We start from the raw sequence: 22,925 nt of genomic DNA, 5'->3' as shown, positions 1-22,925 counted from the left end.
AATGCAGACTTCTGTGTGATTTCTTTGGGACTTAATGACTGCAGAAGCCAGGCGGGACAGAAACCTTGGACGATAAATGGTGCCCACGTGGACAACTGCATCCATATAAAGCCTGAGAAAGCTTAGGAAGTAATTATAGACAGAAAAGAATAAAGCATTGAATATTGATAGCAGCATTTTCTCAGGTTTGGGCTCTGTTTGCTAGAGGCAAATGCATCTTATTTAAGGGAGCTTCCTGACTCAGCTTTAGCTATAAAACCTTGCAGCTCTTTTAAGAGGTCCTGCTATGAAACACTTAAATGGTGTTGATGAAAAGCTGACCACATGCTTTTTGATTTTTAGCTGTAGCAGGAAAAAAGCCATGCTGTTTTAAAATGCCCGCTTTCTGGGTCATCCTGCCAGTGCAGTCTCTGACTCTTTCAGGCAGGAGGTCCAGAAACTGAGCATTTGACTGTGGTTTATGAGCAGACTGCTGCAGCTTGCTTGCTGGCAGGGACCTTGAAACACCATAGAGTTGTGGCAATATACTTGACTACAGCTGGTACCTCTGTCATGACACTGGAATCTCACAAAGCTAAGAAATGGGCTGGATCCAGCTGACAAAGCCACAGTTTTAATCCTATCCATATTGTTTAGCAAATTAAAGACTGAAGTGGTCAGAAAAAAAGAAATATACAGTAAAGAGTGATTCAAAGATAAAGAAAACCTCTAAATGGTTTATATTGTGTTAAAAAATATGTACAGGCTTGGGAAAGAAAAAAAAGTCAAAGTCCTTAAAATAAAAAAGAAAGAGAGTAGTTGAGTGTGGTGGCACACACCTTTAATCCCGACACTTGGGATTGGTAGACAGACCTCTTGTGAGCTCAATGTGTAGTGGCACATACCTTTAATCTCAGCACTTAGGAGGCAGAGGCAGGCAGATTTCTGTGAGTTTAAGAACAGCCTGGTCTACAGAGTGTATTCCCAGATAGCCAAACATACACTTAGAAACTCTGTCTCAAAAAGCCAAAAATTTAAAATAAAAATAAAAGAAATAGAATTTAAAGTAAAGTCACATAAAGATGGAAAATACACAGAGAATCTGGATACTGTATGTTATTATGTTCTCTTTGAATTGTTTAAATGCTGAGGAAGGAGCAACAACTGCCAAAAGATATTTACTTATCAATGCTACTGAAATAATCCAAGATAGGTATTTTGAAAATACCTTGACTTCAAAATTGAAGTCAAAAGATATTTTACTTTGGAGAAGAGGGGTTTTTTTTTTTGGTTTGTTTTCACAGAAAATGAGAGACTATGGATTCATTCTGATTTTAAAAAAATCAGGAAAACTATGCCCACATTCCCAAAAATTGGGCTATGGCTATTTTCCTTTGTTTAGAATGTTGATTAGAAGTTGTTATGGCTAATGGTCAAGAGTAAAGCTAAACAAAGGATATTGGATTCAGAGTTCTTGTTTTAGAAAAAAGAGGGGGAAGTGATGTGGGACAATGATCTGTATTCTGTCAATTATATTTTAAATAAATGCTGATTGGCCAGTGCCCAGGCAGGAAGTATAGGCTGGACAACCAGAGAGTAAGTAGAGGCAGGTCAATGAGAACTGGAGAATTCTGGGGAAAATGAAGTCTAGTCTGCAGTCCTGTCCCAGCCACAGAAGAAGAAAGATGTGACTGCCCTGCCAAATAAGGTACCAAGCCACATGACTAACACAGATAAGAATAATGGACTAATATAAGTTGTAAGAGTTAATAAGAAACCTGAGATACTGAGCCAATCTGTTTATAACTAATGTAGAATTCTGTGTGATTTCTTTAGGACTTAAACTACGGGGATCAGGCAGGACAGACACTTCAGACAACAATTTTGTATTAGGCTTAGAACTCTCTTATTTAAACAAAAGGGCAAGTCTTACAGCCTGTGGCCTCTTATACTATTTATGCCCATGTAGAGCATGCGTCCAGCCTCTTTTCCAGCTGTGGATTCAGTTTCTGTTCTCTGTTCCCGCAGAGGATTCTGATTTGTGAGTCTGTCCCTAAGTAAAAAAAAAAAATCTATTATTCTCAGTTCTGAGCTAGTGTGGGATTTCTTTTAAGCTTGCTTCTTAATTTATTTGTGCATTTTCAGGGGCACCGTGTAACCTCTATCTCTGCTATGTTAGATTAATTCTTCTTTTTGCTACGATGCTAAGATTTGACTCTCTGTGATAGAATGCTTCGAATAAGCTTGGTTTGAACAAAATAGAAGTTTCCTTTATCATAAAGGCAGGCAACTCAGGCCTAATTCCATGACTCCACAATCATCAATAACACAGAAATCAAATTTTATACTTTTAAATTCAGTATATGATGTCTGTATAAATATAAAAATCTGTTTCTGGCACATTTTCACCACTTATGTGGCTTCAGTAAAGCCACATACTTTCTTCCACAGAAGGAAAAGGGAAAATGCCACTTAACAATTCTCCCAAGGGCTGAGGAGGTGACTCAGCAGTTATCACCACATACCTCTCCTGTAGAAGACCCAGTTATGCTTCCTAACATTGATGTCAATTGGCTTAAGGTAACCCCAATTTCCAGGGATCCAACATTCTTTCCTGATCTCTGTGTGATCGCTACTCAACTACATACACTCTCACACAGACATAGACTTGTAATTAATATTAATTAAATCTTAAAGTTTTCCTGATGTTAGAGTACCTCCCTGTGAGTGTTCATTAGTGAGGTCTTTCAGACTCCCAGAACAGGCTAGGTTATTACCACACCCTTGGTTTCCAACCATAGGTATTGATAAGACAATATAGGGTTGGAGAGATGGTGTGTAAGAGTATGTGTTGCTCTTGCAGGGAGCTCACATTCCATTTCCAGCACAAACATTTGGAAGCTCACTACTACTTGTAACTCCAGTTCCAGGGGGCAGGCATTCAATACCTCCGGCTTCCATAGACACTTGCATTCATATGCAAGTGCCCACACACAAACGCATGATTAAAAGTAAAATAAATATTCAACAATTTAAAAATGTCTAATCTTGAAGACACCATATACTTTGGTTGCAAGCTAGAGAGGACTCAAAGTGACACCGCAATGGAAGCTCTTCCCTTCTGGCTAACCTTCACAGTACGAGAAGGTGCTACACAGGATCCTGGGTAAGAAAAGTTGTCAACAGTCTTACATAGTTGTGAACCCTGCTAACTATGCTACTTGCCTGCTGTCAATGTCATGCTAGTTGGTGCCACGGTGGCATGACTATTATAATGGTGTGATGGTTAGTGGTAATTGTTAACATGACAGAATGTAGAATTATCTGGAAAATAAGTCTCTCTGCATACCTGTGTGGGATTATCTTCACATGGAATAACTCATTTCAACTGTGAGTGGGATCATTCCTTGTCCAGGGCATCCTAGACTGTAAGCTAGAGAAAGGGAACTGAACACTAACAATTATACATTTATCTCTTTCTGTTTCCTGATTGTGGATGCAATGTGCCTTTGCTCACTGAGTCATCTTTCCGGCACATACTAAAAAGGAAATGTAACATCTTATGCATAGTAATTAGTAACAAACCATCATTGCTTTACTAAACAGTAACAAGAAATCACTGCAAAATTCCAATCATGAGAAAATTTGGCTAGCAAAATAGAGAAATTTTGTCCTTGCTGAATAAAGAAAAGAGCTTTACTATTTATATTACATCAAACACTTCAAGGTGGCTTAAGACCTGAAAATCAATAATGCTCCCAGAAGAGCACTGTGATGTAAAATTCAGGTAGGAAGAAGGTTCTTGGATACCAAATAATATGAACCATATAATAGTAGTTAACATGGCTTCTCAAGAAAATTATCTTTCCTGACAGATATCTTGAATTGAGACAAGGTAATCAGGGCTCACAATTCTCAGTACATTTTTTTTAATTTATTAGATTAAAAAAATATCAATCCAAATTCCCACTCCCTCCCCTCCTCCCCTCCACACACGCTCGCACCCTACCCCCATCGAATCCTAAGAGAGGGTAAGGCACATTGCTTTGTGGAAGGTCCAAGGCCCTCCCAACTATATCTAGGCTGAGCATGGTATACATCCAAAGAGAATAGGTTCCCAAAAAGCCAGTACATGCAGTAGAGATAAATCCTGGTTCCACTGCCAGTGGCCCCTCGGTCTGCCCCAGCCATGCAACTGTCAACCACATTCAGAGGGAATAGTTTGGTCCTATGCTTGTTTCTTCCCAGTCCGTCTGAAGTTGGGAAGAAACTAAGCTCCTATTAGCTCAGGTAAACTGTTCCAGTGGATGAACCCTTCATGGTCTTGACCTCCTTGCTCATACTCTCACTCCTTCCACTCTTCAACTGGACCTTGGGAACTCAGTCCAGGGCTCCGATGTGGGTCTCTGCCTGAGACAGACAAGATTGCCTGACAAAATGGGAGCATGGGGGTAGGAGAAGGGAAGGAAGCCTAGAAGGGGAAGAGGAGGGGAAAAGGGGAGGGTTGAGGAGAATTTGAGAGAATGGGATAATCAAGATGGAGGAAGGACAGAGAGGAAAGCAAGGAGAAAGATATCTTGATTGAGGGAGTCATTATAGGGTTAGCAGAAACCTGACTCTACAGAAATTCCCAGGAATCCAAAAGGATGACCCCACCTAAGACTGAGGTACATTCTAACCCAGAGATTCCATTACAGGAATGGTAGCTGGCCAAAGAATGGAATCCCCACCTCCAGAATCACTTTTTGAGAACTGTGCTTTAGCAGAGGGCAGTCTGGGGCAGGGTGAGAAATGCCAAAGTCCTGCTCCTTCTGTAAAGCAAGTATCCCCCCTGGAGCTGGGGTACATGGAAGCCTGTGGGACTGGCTGCAGTATCTGTTCAGTGCAGCTGTGCCAAGATGGGGTGAGAGCGGAAGGTAGCACCTTGATTTACAGCTTTTCTTCTAAAGATGTTTATTAATTTGCTGTTTGCCCTTAAGACTACTTCCAGAGTCTTAACATTATTACAATCAATACTATTATTGCTATTATTAATTTTACTGGAGCTTTGTGTCAAAGGAGCATGTTGGAATGTGGTTCCAGAGGTGTAGTTTTGGAAATGTCGGATTTTTTTTATTTCTAGTGAATATTTGTGATCTAGATATCGTTTTGGGAGCTCTTTAAAAGTTTATTTGTTAAGCTGGGCAGTGGTGGCACACACTTCTAATCCCAGCACTTGGGAGGCAGAGACAGGCGAATCTCTGTGAGTTTATGACTAGCCTGGTCTACAAACACTAGATCCAGGACAGGCTCCAAACCTACAGAGAAATCTGTTTTGAACCCCTCCAAAGAAGATTATTTGTTATATTTTATCTATTAATATCATATGGTTGAAGTAGAGTTGGTGGTTGGAAGCCTAGATGGTGCTGTGCATTTTTATTTAAAATTAGAATTAGTTTTTTATGCTTTCAGAAATTTCTATTGTCTCAAATAGGAATAGCAGGGCCAATACGAATAAGGATGTAGAGAGCATATATAAGGATTCTTGTGGAGTCTAGTGATTGTGAGACTGGCAATAGAGTTTGGCTTAGAATAACTGCCTGATGAATGGCACAACTGCTGACTCTCTTCACAAGCCAGCTCTTCCCTTTCCCCACACAGGGTATTCCAGTACCCAAACTCCAGTGTGGGGTGGACACTCTGGAGCGGTTCTCCTCATCCTCACACTCCTACTTTCATGTGGTGCCTTTCCCTGAGCACGGGTGGGATAAGTGATGATTTTAACCATTAGAATTTTCTAAAGATGACAGAATATATGTGATCAGCTACACATTACTGGGACAGTGAGACGGCTCAGTGGGTAAAGGTGTTTGCTGCCAAGCCTGATGCCCCGAGTTCAAACACTCCCATATATTTTCCTCTGACCTATACACTTGAGCCATTTCATGCATGTGTTCATTATGTATGCACACAGTAAATGAATAAATAAATGTAATAAAGAGAAACAAATATACATTGTTAGGTCAGAAAAAAACTATAACATTGATCTTGCAAGAAGACATTCTTCTTTGTGGACTCTGAGAAAGAAAGAGACCATTTGGTGAAGACTCAAATGGCAAGAAACTGACAGCAGCCTTTGACCAGTAGCTGGCAAGAAATTGAGGCCATCTGTCTAGCAGCCTGTAAAGTGATTAGTATTGCCAACAACCACATGACCTTGGAAGTGGATTCTTCCATATTTAAGCTTCGGTGAACCTTCACTCCAGCCTTCTAATCCACAGCAAACAGTCCAGCTAAATGTGCTCAAGCAATTGCTCTACAGTGACTTTGACATAATGGATATGTTGTCTTAATTGGCTAAATTCTGGTAACAAGATGCAGCAATAAGTAACTAATGCAGATTTTTGTTCCTGAAATTAGTCACTGTTTGTTACAATACATATTGTTTTATTTGCAAGTATTTATGTCTGTATGTGTGTGCACTCCAGTGGACAGGACACCTCACAGGACTTGCTGGTCTCCTCCCACTATGCGTGGTACAGGGATCAAACTCAAGTTGTCAAGTCTGGCAGCAGGGAAGCACTCTTACCTGGCACCAACATTGTTTTTTAAAGAAGCATCTTACTATGTATTCCACACTATCTTTGAACTCCCAGTCGTTTTGCTTCAGCCAATGGGATGTTTGGATTATTGACATATAGCACCACACTCAGCTTCATTACAATATTTTAATCGGAGGATACTCATTTAGACATTTTTGATCCTTGAAGAAAGTTTGCTATTTTACTAATGGTCCCCATGGTGGTTTGAATGAGATTGGTCCCCATGGGCTCATACATTTGAGTGGTTGGTCACACTTTGAATAATCCTAGCACATTCAGGTTTATAAAGGGAAACTTCATATTATATTATACTTAAGGCTTTCAAGGTCTTTATAATCTAATATCAGGCACGGATAGGAAGGACACAGTAAATATGTATCAGTGTATTTGGCAAGCATGGTGGTAGAACACATTCCTGTGTGTGTGTATGTGTGTGTGTGTGTGTGTGTGTGTGTGTGTGTGTGTGTGCATCTGTCTCTTTCTCTGTGTGTGCAAGTACAATAAAAAAAATAGCAGACATTTGTTGTAGAACATTAGTTGAAGATGTGTTACATTTGTTAATGCTATGGAACATTTGTCTAATGATGCAAAGATGTGTTTTATTCTTTTATGTGGCATTTGTTTAACTCTGTGAAGCTGTGTTAACTTGCCTGCTTATAACAACTGACTGGTCTAAAAAAGAACTGAATGGTCAATAGCAAGGCAGGAGAAAGGATAGGCAGGGTTGCCAGGCAGAGAGAATAAACAGAAGGAGAAAAAGAGGAATCTAAAAGCAAAAGAGATCAAGGAGCAAGAGAATAAGGGTCCAGTCACTCAGTCACACATCTAGCCAGAGAGTCAGTGTGATAGTAAGATTACAGAAGTAAGAAAAGTAAAAAAGCCCAGAGACCAAAGTAGATAGAATAATTTAAATTAAGAAAAGTTAGGTAGAAGCACATCAAGCTAAGGCTGGATATTCATAAGAAAGAAAAGGCCTCCATATATTTATTTGGTGATGTCCCCCCCCACACAGAAGACTAAAAAGAGTAAAAAACCAACAACAACAGCCATTGAGCCATTGTAGATAATGAAGGATAGAGAAGATTAACTTTTGAATTCTGAAATAAAAATGGTTTTCTGTTGGGCAAAACTACCTTTTTTTTTTTTGGCTTGAGCCGAAAGGATGTCATGAACTCCCTGACCTGGCGCCACCTGGTGCTGGAGGTGAAAGCGAGAGTGGAAAGAGACCTAGGAGGACAACTATCAAGAGTCCTAAGGCTGCAGTTAACAGTGCTGGGACGGCTTTCCTGTGGGTGTGATTAAGACAAAGTGGATGGGCTGGGCGGTGGTGGCGCACACCTTTAATCCCAGCTCTCAGGAGGCAGAGGCAGGCGGATCTCTGTGAGTTCGAGGCCAGCCTCGTCTACAAGAGCTAGTGCCAGGACAGGCTCTAAAAGCTATACTGAGAAACCCTGTCTCAAAAAACCAACCCCCCTCAAAAAAAAAAAAAAGATGAAGTGAATGAGGAAGAAATTATACAGGAAGGGGATGGGTCTAATCGGCAATTACGATCTGTTCTTAGGCTTCAGTTACCAAATCAAATTGTAATTTTCAGATGACTTCCGGGGTGGGGGTGGGATTCCAATCAATGTAACATCCACATATTGTGTAAGAAAAATATTTCCAAATATTTTTCCTGTTGTCATAGATGCCTCAATATTGAAGGAAAGAAGAAAACATAATTCAAAGGGAACACGAGGTGGCAGCAGTTTTATCATACGAGGAGAAAGATTGGGGAAGAAAAACATTTGCAATTATCTCCAAAATAAAAGCACGGAGCCTCTTATTCTTTATGCTTGGTATTCCGTTTCAGTGCAGTGCAGCAGTGCAGTGAGGGCTGTGCTCTGTGGCACACGTGACCGCAGTGAGGGCTGTGCTCTGTGGCACACATGACCGCAGTGAGGGCTGTGTTCTGTGGCACACGTGACTGCAGTGAGGGCTGTGCTCTGTGGCTCACGTGCGAGTCCTCTGATTCCGAGAAAGCCTCCATCGCATGAGACTGTTTCCTAAAATAAAGCTGGCGCTGGTTTCTGCAGATCACCGTGTGTCTGTGCTGTCTAATGGAGAAGAGTCCTGTGTGCTACAAATTTGCTTTAAATGGTCCAGCATCATTCTTTCTTTCTCTTCCAGAATTTCATCTTTCTTCATTTCCCATCTAAAAGAAAAATAATAAAATCGGTATTTTTATAACTTTCAACCAATAGTCATTATTTCAAGGCGTGGGTTTGTGGGCACTGGTTTCCTGAAGTGCCACCTTCCTTATTTACTCTCTGCTTACCACCTTTTGGGCAACAATTCACTGGGACCACTTCAGGAGAATTTCAGAGTGGGAGAGGAAAATAGCATCTTACAGGATTGCGCCAAATGGGTTTCTGTATTTTCCAGGCTTAAAAATGCACACAATACATTTCCTTCAGCGTAGAATGTGTAAATGACTACAACGTAGGGAGGTTTGCAGAAAAAAGACATCAACTGCATGCTTGAAGGGACAGTAACCTCTTCCTAGACTGGGAATAATCAAGTTAATCCTCAAGAAAACAAAGATTAGCAAACTTCCACAAACATAAACAGCTTGAATCCTTTCTGATCCTGGACAATTAGGCATGATAGAGCAAAGTTTAAGAACCTAGACCTATATAAATATATAACCTTATAATAAAATGGCAGCCTAGGCATGCTCACTGCATTCCCTTGAAGACTAACACACATCAGCTTCCGACGTGACAAGGCACTGTACCTAGAATTCCAACAGGGAGGGACTCTTATTTATTCTTTTCTCTTTTCTTAAGTTTTTCTACCATTTGTTGAGCTACTTCTCATTATATAGTATTTTAAAGGGTATGCAAAGCCCAGTGCTGCTACATCCTGAAAGACCTGCTGTCAAAGGTTCCCAGGGCCATGGACAAGAGCTCTCCACTGAATGCCATTCCTCTGTGCTTCCGGAGTCAGAGCCTCCAGTTAACAAACAGACACACACAGTGCATAAGTGCAGAATGCGGCTTTCTGGTTCTGGAGTCCCCACTCTCTGGCCAGTGATGAGCAGTAACTTGCATGTCAGAAGGAGGGGAAGCTTAGAGAGGAAGGGATTTGGAGACACCCTTTGACCTAGGCTTTTTCTCACCTTCTAGATCTTTATATCAACAACCTTGTGTGGATCTAAAAGCTACCATATCTAGGGCCTCTTTAAGCTCTCTACCTGATCCCTCATTGTTGTAATTAGAGCACCATCTATCTGAACTTTAAATTAACTTGAAGATGAAATAATTTTCCCTATTATGTAGGGTAAAGGAGACAGTGACGGACTCTCACTTTGGCCCTGAAACCAGAGTCAAAGAAACACATTCTGGCCCTGAGATCAGAGGCAATAGGTTATAAAGGGTCAGTGAAAAAAACACATCTTGACCCTGAATCCAGAGTCAAAGAAATACACTCTGCCCTGGCCAACTCAGCATGAAAACCAACCAATCCCTGAACACAAAACCAATCAATCCCTGCTTCCTCTCCTTCCATATAAAGATGCTAATACTGCCTAAGTCCAGTCTGGATGAGACTGGTCTGCTGCAGTCTGGTCTGGTCAAGAATGTCAACAGAATAAAATATGAAATACACACATAAATATTTTGATCATTGTCTCTACTTGCGAGGATTAAAAGCAGGCTCTCTTCTTCATTAAAATCTGTATAATTAATGTAATTTAAATGGATTATAGAATCCATGACAAGGATATTTAAGCTTTATGACAATTATGGCATTTCACAGTATAATTGAGCTGTTAGTAATTAATGATATTAAACAAACTTATTTACCTACCAAAGCACTCTTACTTCTGCTTTGTAATTATTAAGAAGAAACCATTTTATATGAGGATAAGAAATAGTGACAGGCAAATGGGAAACAGGCAATAAATTATATTTTCTATTTTAGTCTTATTAAACAAAAGTACTAGATACTTGAAATGTTTGTCAGAAGCATGCTACATTTCATGCTCGTAATGTGCTAAAAGAAATTTATCTCTACTAATACAAGACAAAATAAAATCACTTTGTCAGAAGAATTACCAGGAGGGAAACAAATCTACCAATTTGTCAAATACCAATGTGCAATACATTCCAAATCTTTATCTTTAGTTTCTCCTAATATAGTAAATTCTGTGAGAGAAGCATTTCCCAGCAGAAATCAGAAGCTATCAGAACCAGTGCATTCTGACGCTCACGGGAAAGCTTTGTAGTAAATATGTGGTGACTATTTTGTTCCTCCTGACTTGGTAGCCTGCCTCTAAATATTGCTAAATCCCCTCCCTGCCTACTATTGTTTAGGAAATTCAACATTACTTCCACTTTGCTGTGCCTTACATAGTGATGAGCAGTAGAATTCCGTAAGACCCCACTGATCTACATAAGTACCACTACCTTCTAGGAGAGGTCCCATCCATATATCTCCTGGGGGTGGGTGGGATAGAGAAGCTTGAGCATCTTTGACTATGGGTCCATTTTCTATATAATACAGTAGAGACTCTACATAAAACCTTTACTGAGATACTCCACAGTGTCAGTAGTCACAACCTGTGCATCAGTTCCATTCTGATTGACTTGGGTGTTCTAAGCCTTCACAAATCCTCCTTCATTTATCTAGTTACAGCAGGACCAGTAGTAGTGCCTGCTTGCCACTCTGAACATCCTAACATAATCTACTGCTTAAGGTTCTTGAAAGTATCAGATCCTGGGCTCAGTATTTTATATTCCTTTTTACTTTAATGGGCAATGGCTGGTTTATGTTCTTATGGACAGTTAAGGCATGGTAAATAAAAGTTACACATCAGTGAATGGCTCTTCTGACGAGTGGTTTTGTGGAATCTCGTATTGAGGGAAGACTTCAGTGTGTCAGTGCCAACAGGGAGAGCTATGCCTGGAGATAGTCATGACACAGGTCAATGATAGCATCAATCCAGGTTAGCAAAGATGCAAGTCCTGTAGGGTCTTTAGAGTAGGAAAGAGCAACCGACACCAGACAGACCAAGAGGACCACAGTCTGGAGTATAAGAAGTTCTCTGGGACATAGGCTTCTGCCAGAAGAAAACCAGCTAAAATCCCTAAAATCAATTGTGTCTCAAACAAGAGCCTAACCCCTGACATCACTCTGACTTTGAGTTGACGAGGACCCTAGTGCTTGCTAGCTGGGTCTCCTCAGGAGAGTTTCTGCACCTCTGCCTCAGTGTATTCTCTGTGAGACAGTCCCTGGAGAGTGTGAGTGGAACACTGACTGCCACACGCACTTTTATCTGTGTCCTCTGTGACTGATCCCATGAGCAGAGCTTACCGGCTGTGATGGAGACCACCAAGATCCCACATCCCACAAACCTGAAATGCTTACCATTTGGGCTTTTCACAAGGAAGTTGGTCAGCCTCAGTTCTAGAAGTCTCAGCCATTGTAACTGAGGAAGACTGAGAAATGTGCAGGGTATTCTCCTGACATGTGTTTAGTGGTTTCAGTGGGACCCAGGGAACAAGATGGAAAATGACTTTAGTGCACATCAATGGTGCACAATGAAATTATGTCCTCCTAAAGTGTTCATAGTACCGCTGATGAGAAACATTTATTCTGGAAGCTCCAGCCACATTGAATAGTACTCAGAATATTAAAATAGTAAGACTCCCTCTCTATTTTCTCATTTTAATTGAAATTTCTTAAGTGTCTGACTCCTCAGAATGATGAAGAGAGTTTAGCAGGCAGGGTGTAGCCTAAATTTTAACCTTAAAACATGTGAATTGGGCCAGAATGGAACCGGGATTGATTTTCCATCTATAAAATGGGAGTTCACAGAAGTGCAGTGATGATGAATGAGGAAATATACATAGAACAGATCCAGGCCTTGTTCCCAGCAAGCACCCACTGCTGTCTTCAGATTTCTCTGCTCTTTTGTTAGGGTGGCAAACAGGGACAAGTGTGACTCTAGAGGGTCTTCCTTTCTTCACACAACAACAGCAAGTGACTGCAGCTGCTGTTCAAGTAGACCCACAGTGGTTTCCTTGTCTTTTACATCATGTCATAAAATGGCTGTGGTGACATCAGTCAGCCATGTTTAGAGGCAGAAAGAAGGAATGAATCTGTTTCATATAATAAGAATTATATGATTTATCCCAGAAGATACTGAAGCCGGATTGCTTGAATTGGATCCTGATTGTATCTCTTTCTAAATATGTGATACTACACAAGTGTTTCAATCTTTCTATGAATCAGATTGTCTCAATTTTAAAACAGGTGACACTGCCACACGAAGGAGTAGGTGAGCTGCGGACGCCAAGTGCCTCATAAAATGTTACAACTAGTTTATCCGATTGTACTTGAACTAAGTGGACTTTCAGTCTCTGTATCCATGCCCTTCCTACTGTTTCATGTCTTTCACGTTGCTTTATCTGACAAATTCTCTTTCAAATACATAGGCAAGTGAGGTTCTGCATACGGCAGTGGTCTCCCTCGGTGCTGTTACACATTGATCATGCTCTCATGCTTCCTTGTCTTCTGAGAAGGGAACGTTGCGTGCTGACTACACTGGCTGAAGTTGTTCTGTTTTTGATCATCCCTTTGTTGTACTTTTAGATACAATAAATTATAATATGGCATCTGATTATATTATGGCATTTCTCCTGAAATGCCAATAAAATACTTTGATATAAAAGTGTAACTTGAAGTAAGCCTCCAGACCTAATGTGATTATTAAACATTTATGTGACTCTGTGTATTTACAAAGTGCTTTATAGTTATTTATTAGCTGATTATGCCATTAAAACATTAACCATCTGGTCCAATTAATAGTTTGAAATTGTCTCACCAGTTGGTGACTGAGCAGTAAATGGTGAAGTCATATTGGATTTTATTCCTCTAGAACAAAAGCCCTTTTGTACTTCTGCTCTGCATGGTATAGCAAGTAACCATTTTCTTTATTTTGATGCTCTATGCACATGAGCCTCTCTCAGGGTCGCAGACATCATCTCTCCTCCATCTGCTTCCATGCCTTCAGCTCCTGTCTCTTCATTGGTAGTTCATGTGCACTCTGAGATGTAATGAATCATTCTTCATCCTTATCCCTGAGTTCTCTAAATTCAGCTTCTTGATAATCATTTTTTATTCCTACTTTAAGTCTATTAATATTGTTTAGATAAAGAAATTTGTGTGTGTTTAGAAATCGACGGTGACATCACGACCCTCAATCAGCACACAGAGTTGGCACTCGAGGAAACACTCTGCCTCTCCTCTTCCAGCTTTGTGCACACATCAGCCATCATCCACGCAGGCACAACATACCCAGTTCTGTGCACACATCAGCTGCTATCAGCGCAGGCACAACACACCCAGTTCTGTGCACACATCAGCCATAATCAGCGCAGGCACAACACACCCAGTTCTGTGCACACATCAGCCATAATCAGCGCAGGTACAACACACCCAGTTATGTGCACACATCAGCCATAATCAGCGCAGGCACAACACACCCAGTTCTGTGCACACATCAGCTGCCATCAGCGCAGGCACAACACACCCAGTTCTGTGCACACATCAGCCATCATCAGCGCAGGTACAACACACCCAGTTATGTGCACACATCAGCCGCTATCAGTGCAGGCACAACACACTCAATTCTGTGCACACATCAGCTGCCATCAGTGCAGGCACAACACACCCAATTCTGTGCACACATCAGCTGCCATCAGTGCAGGCACAACACACCCAGTTCTGTGCACACATCAGCTGCCATCAGTGCAGGCACAACACACTGAATTCTGTGCACACATCAGCCGCCACCAGTGCAGGCACAACACACTTTGAAGACATTCTCACACCTATGTATCTCTTATTGACCTCATCTCTAGTTCAGCAGGTTAAAACTTCAGAGATGTCCACATCTCAGTTCCATGACCCTGAAGAACTGAACCACCAATGGGCACCCTGACTGGGAGGGTTGGAAGTCTCATGCTCTAGCCTGGTCACAATCTGTTTTGCTTCTACTACCCTTCTTCAAGGAAAGAATTGTTATCTGTATTGCTCCTGCCTTAGATTTCCTATGCTTATGTCTTACTTTGTTCTCTAGTCATCTGAGATTCCTTTCCATTCGCTTCAATCCAGCTCATTCTTCCACAGATATGTATACAATCCATCTTTCATAAAGTCCTTTCCAATTGTCTAATCCAGAATCAAATTCAGAGAATATTTGATTATGCATTTTAATGATCATAAAGCAGAAATATTACTTGGCTATCCATAATTCAGAGAAATTGCTCATGGATTCAGTTTTCTAAAATATGAGCCAAATTTTGTTATTTCTTCTCCAAAACAAGCAAGCAGGCAGGCAAACAAACACAAACTGCTCCTGTCCTCCACCATGATGCCTCCCACCACCTAAAAATGTTCAAATATGTTAGGCTGGCTCAGAGAGCATATTTCCAACAACACAGTGTTCCATATACCACACTCTCCACACCTCAAACTCATAGGATAGCTGCTGGTTTGTCTCTGCCAGAACTGTGGATGTCATTACACTATATTTAGACGGATTGAAATAGCTTGTAAGTTCTAGTAACACAATGGGTAGCAGTTGGTATCTCAAATAAATATTACTTATTAATTATACAAATAAGATGACAGTTTTTGAAATTCATCTTCCTTTACTTAGTTTCTACATCAATACTTGTTTTATAAATCCTAAAATTTAATAATATGCAAAAGCATCTTTCTGAAGACCCTCATCTATTGTGCACATCCTCACTCTTCTAACAGAAAAGGCAGTTATGACTGAAGAGATGGCTCATTGCTGACGAGTTCTGTGTAGTCATGAGCATGGGAACTCATAACCCAGCAACCACATGACAAGTCAGCTGTCCACAGCACCTGAAACCTCAGTTACAGAGGACTAGACACCTTCTTCTGACTCTGCATGTCCACAAGTATTGGTATCCTAACGATTACATGTGCACACACACACATACACACACACATGTATGCACACACACAATTGCACACTTGCACAAACACACATAAACTGATAAAATATTATAAAAATAGTTATTTAATTTTATTTGACATGTGATTAGCATTCTTCCAATGCAAAATATCTCTAACTGTGGCTAACAAAATCTCTAAATCACCGAGGGCCAGAAAGATGACTCTGTGGTTCAGAGGACTGGCTGTTTTTCTAGGACACCCCAGCTTGATTTCCAGCACCAATATGGCAGTTCACAACCAACTTTAACTCCAGTTCCAGGGGATATGATGCCCTCTTGTGGCCTCTGACGGCTGAATGCATGTGGTACATATACATACTTGTAAACAAAAAAACCCATACACATACAATAGAAATTAAAAAAAATTTTAAACGTTTAAGTCACATATTGTACTAGAATAAATTAAAAAATTTCAATCTGTCTCAATGAGCAGTAATAGTAAAAATAAATTGTAGTATGTTCTTCTGAAAAGACTGAAATAAAGGGACTTTATAAGTTAGCTGTTTTGTTGGGCTTTAGGCATAGGGCTTATGGTTGAGCGGCCTGCTTGGTTTATGGGTCTATTTAAAATAAATCACAAGAGTCATATTTCAGATAAAGTTTTAGTGCAAGTAATTAATCTAGCCAATCATCCAGAAAACACTCACTGAGCATGTGCTGAGTCCAGAATACTGTGCTAGGCAGGAAACTTAAGCCAGCGGGACTGGAGATGACTCTGCCCTTAGCTGTTCTATAGTCTGAGAACTTACCATATGGGCAAGGCCACAAAACAGCCCAACGATCTCCCCCAGTGTTTCTGTGTAGGTATGAAGTGTCAGTGGTCATAAAAGGAGCTGGTGCCGCTTCCTCAGCCTTCACTTCTGTGATTGTCTGTGAGGAAGGCATCATTCCAGTATCTCCTCCCTGACTCGTGAAGCAACCTAAAGGAGCTCCAGGGAAACATTTATGTCTTCCTTTCCTCAACATTAAGACAGAAAGCATTCTGAGATGTTTGAGTAGTGAAGTCATCATTAAATTATGGGGACACTGGAAGCGACAGCGTCTGTACTGTTCTTTGAAGGCAGTCCTGTTAGGGAGTGACTGCAAAACCCTGAGTCCCAAAGGACAGACTTTAGGGAGGGGTCTATGCTTGAGAAGATTAGTCTAAAAGAGAGCAATCTACTTGAAGTTAGACAGTAGCTCCCCAACCCGGTTCACTATGTGTAGCATAGCTTTAAACTGACCTGTTTACCCCACCCATCCAGTGCTGGGATAACAGCACCGGCTTGTGGTTGATGTGGCTCGCTAGGCAAGCACGCAGAAGGTGAGTCACACTATGGCAGCACCTTAGTATTTCCACCTCCCCTTCTGCTCAGAACAACAGATCAGTCTCACGCATGCTTAAAAATAAAATCTGTCCCCTGTCTAATATGTTCTTCAGATAATGGCACTCTGAAATCACTTTTGCCTACGGTTTTAAATTCTAAATTAAAAAAATGCATAGTTTTGTTCCATCCTCTTTGATTTACATTCAGTTACAGAGAAATCAATAATCTTTTTAAATAATGTGAAAAGAGTTGATTTATTGATCAGCCTTATCCTCACCAAAACATTTAAAATGTCCTTATAGGCTGTAATATTTAATACCTTAAAAGTTTTATTTTCTTCTTGAACTTTATGCCAAACCTGTTACAGTCCAAGTCTAATGATTTTATATATCCTTAATTACGACTTTTAGTAGGTACTTTTGGGAATGACAGGTGGAAAACATTTCACCTTGATAAATGTTTGGAGGGAGGCTTTGTCTGTTAGAGTACCTCACTGTGTAACTCCAGCCTAGCATCAGTTCATTATATAATCATGGCTGGCCTCATACTCACGACCCTCCTTAGCCTCCATGGTGTCAGATCATAGGAATATGCCACCACGCCTGAGATCCTTTCAACTTATTTAATAACAAGTTTCTTAAGGTATGTTAGTTTAGGGTGATGTTTTAATGTTATAAAGAATTTTTATGAAATGCAAAGTGCACGAAACATTTACAGAACACCATAAGAGCTCATCCCATTCTTGTCTTTGGCAATTATAACACACAGGCATTTCTTAATATAAACAGAGTGGGTTTCTAATGATACACAGTATTTTCACCTAACTGAATAGTTTAATATCCAGAAGACAAAGGTCGCCTGTTTTTCTTATGCATGATCTGTTAACATGGAAAACACACACACACACACACACACACACACACACACACACACACACACACACCCCTTCTGGAATTCTACATATGTATACATATAAATACAGAGCTAAATGTAATAGATCTAAATGCATACAATACATAGAATCAAATAGAGATATTCTTTCTAAAATCCACCGTCAATACAAAAGAACAGTTAAACTTGCCAGTGTGAGAAAGCAGTTTCTTTGCTTCAGCCAAGATTTTGTCACATGATTATGATAACTAGCTATATATCCATTTATGTAGCTATTTCTTCAACAACTCAAATGAATTTCCTTTTGCAAGGTGGTTGGTTTCTTTAGTTATGACTAATGCACTAAAAGGAATCTTTCCCAAGCAAGGGACAAGCAGCCTTTAATTAGTTTGAATTTATAGCCTTTGGAGACATCTGCAGCACAGCTCAACTGCCCAAGTAATTTATCTTAATTAATGTGATTTGTTCTATGTATTTAATAGGAGAGTTATGTGTCAATAAATGGGACAAGTAAGGAAGCTAACTGCAACGTTTTAAATAGTTATGGCTTAAGAATAACATAAATGGGGACATAGCTGTCAGTGGTAATAGGATCTGAACTTTTCTGTTAATAGTAAGTCATTCACCTCTCCACAGAAACCTTGTTTCCAATGCTAGACTTTTAAGGATTTTAAGAGTTTAGACAGAAGGCCAAGGTCACACTACCTGGCTAGCATTTAGTGGTGAGGTAGAACATTCCCCTTTATTAAGATATGAGTGACATCTACTATAACCACAGTGCTGTTTATTCACAGGTCTATATAATCTAATGTGTCAAAATAAGTCATTTTTACCCTTTAAGATGGTATTTCTGGAACTTTTATAGTATATAAATGTGTGGCACTCATTTCATACTTTTGGGACTGTAGAGAATGTGTCCTGAGAGAATGTGTGCTAGTGACAGGAGACAGCCATGTCGAGGACCTCACAGTGTCAGGCTTAGGGGGCAGAGTGCACTGTTGGCTGCAGTGTGTGCAGAGATGTCCATACTTTCTTTCTTCATCCAGATATTTAGAGTCTTAGGACTGCTCCCCCAAAGAGTCTGGTGAATGCAGATTATCCAGACCTGGCCCTCTAACTGAGCTGTAAACTATAACTCCTGACTCCTTGTGTATGTGCCACCCAATCCAGCTCTATGCCACAACCCTGTCTCTCTGTACAACTTTATATAATAAACATGCCTAGCTTCTGGGGTGCCGTGGCTTCTCCATTAGAGAGCTTTTCCGAGAGTCCATGTGTACCTCTGTCTGTCTTCTCTTCTTCAGCCCCAGTCAGGTCCAACCCTTGGGTCATGCTGACTGTGGCAGCATAAACTATTACACTGAATGGTCATAGTTCAGTAATGGAAAACAGTAGAATTTTGGGTGTGATATGATAAAATAGCAACACCTCTTTCATCAAGGAGGAATGGAATAGGCATTTATAATTTAAAAACTATCCAGACACCCAACCCCCACAATCAATTGGACCCTGTAAGCTACAAGGCCCGCTTCTTCCCCAAACCCACCCATCCCCCTACAACCTCAAAGGAGCTATGATGCACAGACCAAGAGGTGAGTGAGCAGCCAGCCAGCTGGGTACCCCACTCTCTAAGCCCTTGGTACTGGGGCAAAACCCCGCCCCCCACCTGCATCAGCTTCACTAGCCAGCCTCTCTCAAACAAACAAACAAACAAACAAACAAACAAACAAACAAGACCAAGCACCTAGACTTACAAATACTCCGGGACCAATGTAAGTACTTTATAAATTATGGCTCTATTAGGTCTGTTATTCTGGTTTTCGTTTTGCACTCTTTCCTGGTTCCTTTAAATTGACTGAGACTACGAGATACCAATGCGAATGCGTGGGATGGATGCAGGTCTGTGACGAGACAACATATTTAAAGTAGAGGAACCTCACTGCACCACAGGCTCCTTAGAACAAAAGACATGGCCATGCACCTCAGTCTGCTTTAATACTGAGGCTCTTGTCAGGGAAGAAGGTGACCTAAGAGTGTCATTTATTGGAGAAATTCACTACAGAGCTAAGAGAAAAGGAATACATATTAAAACAGGTGGAATTGATCCATAGAACTGAATTATATTAAGAGTATAAAAACACTTGGAGAGCTATTGCTGCATTTTCCTTCATTTTACAGAATCAAGTGTCCAGATAATTTTATTTATAAAGGTCACAGGTTATTCTGACTTGAACTCAAAACCCTTTATCCTTTTCCTGAAGTTCTTTATAGCTGTGGGGTGCTATGTACTATGATACAGTGATCCTCCTATGGCTCAGATCAGGCCAACTCTTTTTGCTAAATATCTAGAGAACACACCAGATAGGTAGATTTCAAAGGAGCAGAACAATTGGTTGGCTAGAGGTTGACTGAAGAAAATTCTACTACCACATAGCTGCTCTCCATTAGAATCGAGCACACCACTAAGCAGCATGTATCATTTCATACAAGTTGAATCGCTTAGCTGGTTAATTCTGGCTTAATATCTCTCATCAGTTATAGAGAAAATGACTCACATTTTGCTCCAGAGCTCTCCCAGACAAAATGGGTGGAGGTTATTTGGGCAAGAAGATATATAAAAAAGTTAAGATAAATGATTACTTCTAAAACCTATTGTGATTTGTTAATATTCTTGGCTTTTAACTTCTATGGACCTATTACTTAAGATCTGCTTTTCAGTACTCAAATGCAATGGGGCTTGGTAAAAGTGCATAAAACTTTAGAGTCATGGCAGACTTTCATGCCACTCACTTCATTGCCTTTTACTAAGAGACTTAAACTTGCCTGGGTCTTGGGGTTTTACCTACAAATATGGAAGGTAATATGTCATTTTTAAGGTCATCATAAATAACATGTTAATTTAGGAAAGGCTTTGGCACTGTGTTTTGCATATGATTCCGTTATATTTTTGCTCCTTGTTTTTGAAATACAGTTATTATATATAATACTAAAATTAAATTCTAAAATGATATATAGGAAAATATCATTCTGCCTATGAAGATAGATTAAACAAACGTGAAAAATAGCAGCAATTTATGTGTCATACTCCTTAATTACCAGAGCAAATATCACAGGGAATGGGAGGCACCATTCCCTCACCAGCTTCTCAGGATCTTGGTTTAACATTTTTCACAGTGTTCCAGGTATAATTGTTGTACTATTGGAATGGCAATAATGGGAATAGCTGTGGGGTCTGAAGCTTCAGCTCAGAAAATTTAAATAAAGGACCACACTCATCTGTGACATCTTAATTTAAATATCTAGTGGACAATGCCATGTAACTGAAGGATCCTCAGGTAACATGATCTCCAGGTCTTTCATGTGGTTTGTGCTTCTTCACAAAACAGCAGTCTCCAGTTCCTAAGATTCTTCTACAACAGCTATGGTTTCAACAACAGAGCCCCAGTTTGAAAACGACACATTGCCTCCTATGGCCTACCCTTGACATGAACTTGGCATTACTTACTGACATACAAAAATTACAAAGGAGTCATAAGCTCTGGATCCAAGAAGAGAAAAACCGGATGCATCATTTGTCTGGGGAGTGGCAGGGCTCTGCCACACACAGTGTGGCAGGAAGACTTGAGCAGGCCTCAGAGCCATTTCCTGGACGTGCTCTCAAACCGGCCTGAAACCATCCCAGCTGGCTGGTTTTCATTATGAGCCTTCAGGTTTTAATAATTTATCACTTTCACTTTGAGAGCACCACATCATATATTAAAAAAAGACAGTAAACAAACCAGAGCAGAAACTAACACTTTAGCCAATGGGAATCCAAGTGTGGTAAAAATCCATGAAGGTAACATAAGGTTCAAGGTAAATTGTGATCCAGAATATTCTGCTTACATGCTTCCCTTGTTTCTAATTTAATAAATATTTCCCAGCATGGAGCTTGCAAATCAAAGTGTATTTAAAATGCTTACTTATTCCCTTTTGGGTTCTGTGTCAATTGTGTACATTTCATAAATATAAACATAAGATATATTTGCTAAGGAATTACATTTGTTGATGTGGCAGCCTTATGGCTCAAAGTATAAAAAATTCATACCTTGTCAATTATGAATTGAATTTTTCCTATTTGTATAGAATATGGAACTTGTTTGAGAACTAGCTAAAACTGTACGTGATACTATTTCAGATGTGAGTATTAGGGGAAAAATCATCACTCTTATCCAGCTTTAAGAGCTGAACAACATCTGAAAACTATGACCCTTTTTATTTAAAAGCCAGTCTCCTGCTCATTTATTCAGCCTTTTTTTCTCTCACTACTTCCATTTGCCAACCCTATATGTCCATCTCTTTGATTTATCCTTTAGTTGAATGAGTGAGATAATACAAAGACAGCATGGACATACTTTCATAGTTTAGAGTTTTTAGATGTAAATATTTCTTTCCTTCCTTTGTACTAACGGCTCCCAGAAATATCACCTTGAATGCCCTCTTTCTATTTCATTACCATATTATGGATGAACACATCATTGGGATAGTATTTATTTTGACAGGTAAAGCAAAATTAGTCTTGTTCCCAAAATCTCAAAAGCTGTGCTGTGATTCCAGGCTTCTTTGTGAGGCATGTTCCAGTAGCATGTTTGCCACACATGTGTGAGCACCAACCTATGCCTAATTCACATAGTTGTGTTTTCTCCAAACAAGACCCATCAACTTAATTAGGCACCAGCTATATACTGACTGTTCCCAATTATCTCCCCTATTACTTTTCGTACTCTAAAATTCTATCATTTTCCAGAAATTATATTTGACATGCTTTTGTCTCATTATTTTCATATATCTCTCTGGAACCTTATTTTCTCTTCAGGTGCTGATGCCAACATCTGTCATCACAACTTAAGGTGTGATTATGTCTAATAACGTTTTATTTTGTGGTAAGTATAAACAGAGCATTCTCAAGTTTTTGGTACCAGAGAAAGTCAAGTACCATGTTGCTAAAGCTTATACTCCCAAGAGAAAAGCTATGAAATTCCTTACTGTCATTGAAGAAGGTCTTGCTACTTAGAGAGCATTCATCCAACTGCCACAGCCTGCAGATTCTACTTTACTCCCCTCCTCTGAGCTCTCCTCCTAATTTAAATTCA

General features: G+C 40.1%; 1 protein-coding gene across 5 annotated transcripts in view; it reads right to left on the bottom strand.

Annotated features, from left to right (window-relative positions):
• Positions 1 to 6,672: 6,672 nt before the first annotated feature.
• Kiaa0825 (KIAA0825 ortholog) overlaps positions 6,673 to 22,925 on the bottom strand; it is a 460,826-nt gene continuing 444,573 nt past the window's right edge. For all 5 annotated transcript variants that reach the window (XM_048424217.3, XM_087896747.1, XM_087896748.1 and 2 more), the window contains one exon: positions 6,673 to 8,754. In XM_048424217.3, coding sequence (XP_048280174.3) covers positions 8,637 to 8,754 — 118 coding nt within the window. In that variant the 3' untranslated portion in view covers positions 6,673 to 8,636. The remainder of the gene's footprint in view (positions 8,755 to 22,925) is intronic.

This window comes from Myodes glareolus, chromosome 15 (assembly GCF_982192425.1).
Source record: "Myodes glareolus chromosome 15, mMyoGla1.1, whole genome shotgun sequence".
NCBI classification, from domain to species: domain Eukaryota; kingdom Metazoa; phylum Chordata; class Mammalia; order Rodentia; family Cricetidae; genus Myodes; species Myodes glareolus.
The sequence above is the reverse complement of the archived record's forward strand: the minus strand, read 5'-3'. Positions and strand labels throughout refer to the sequence as shown.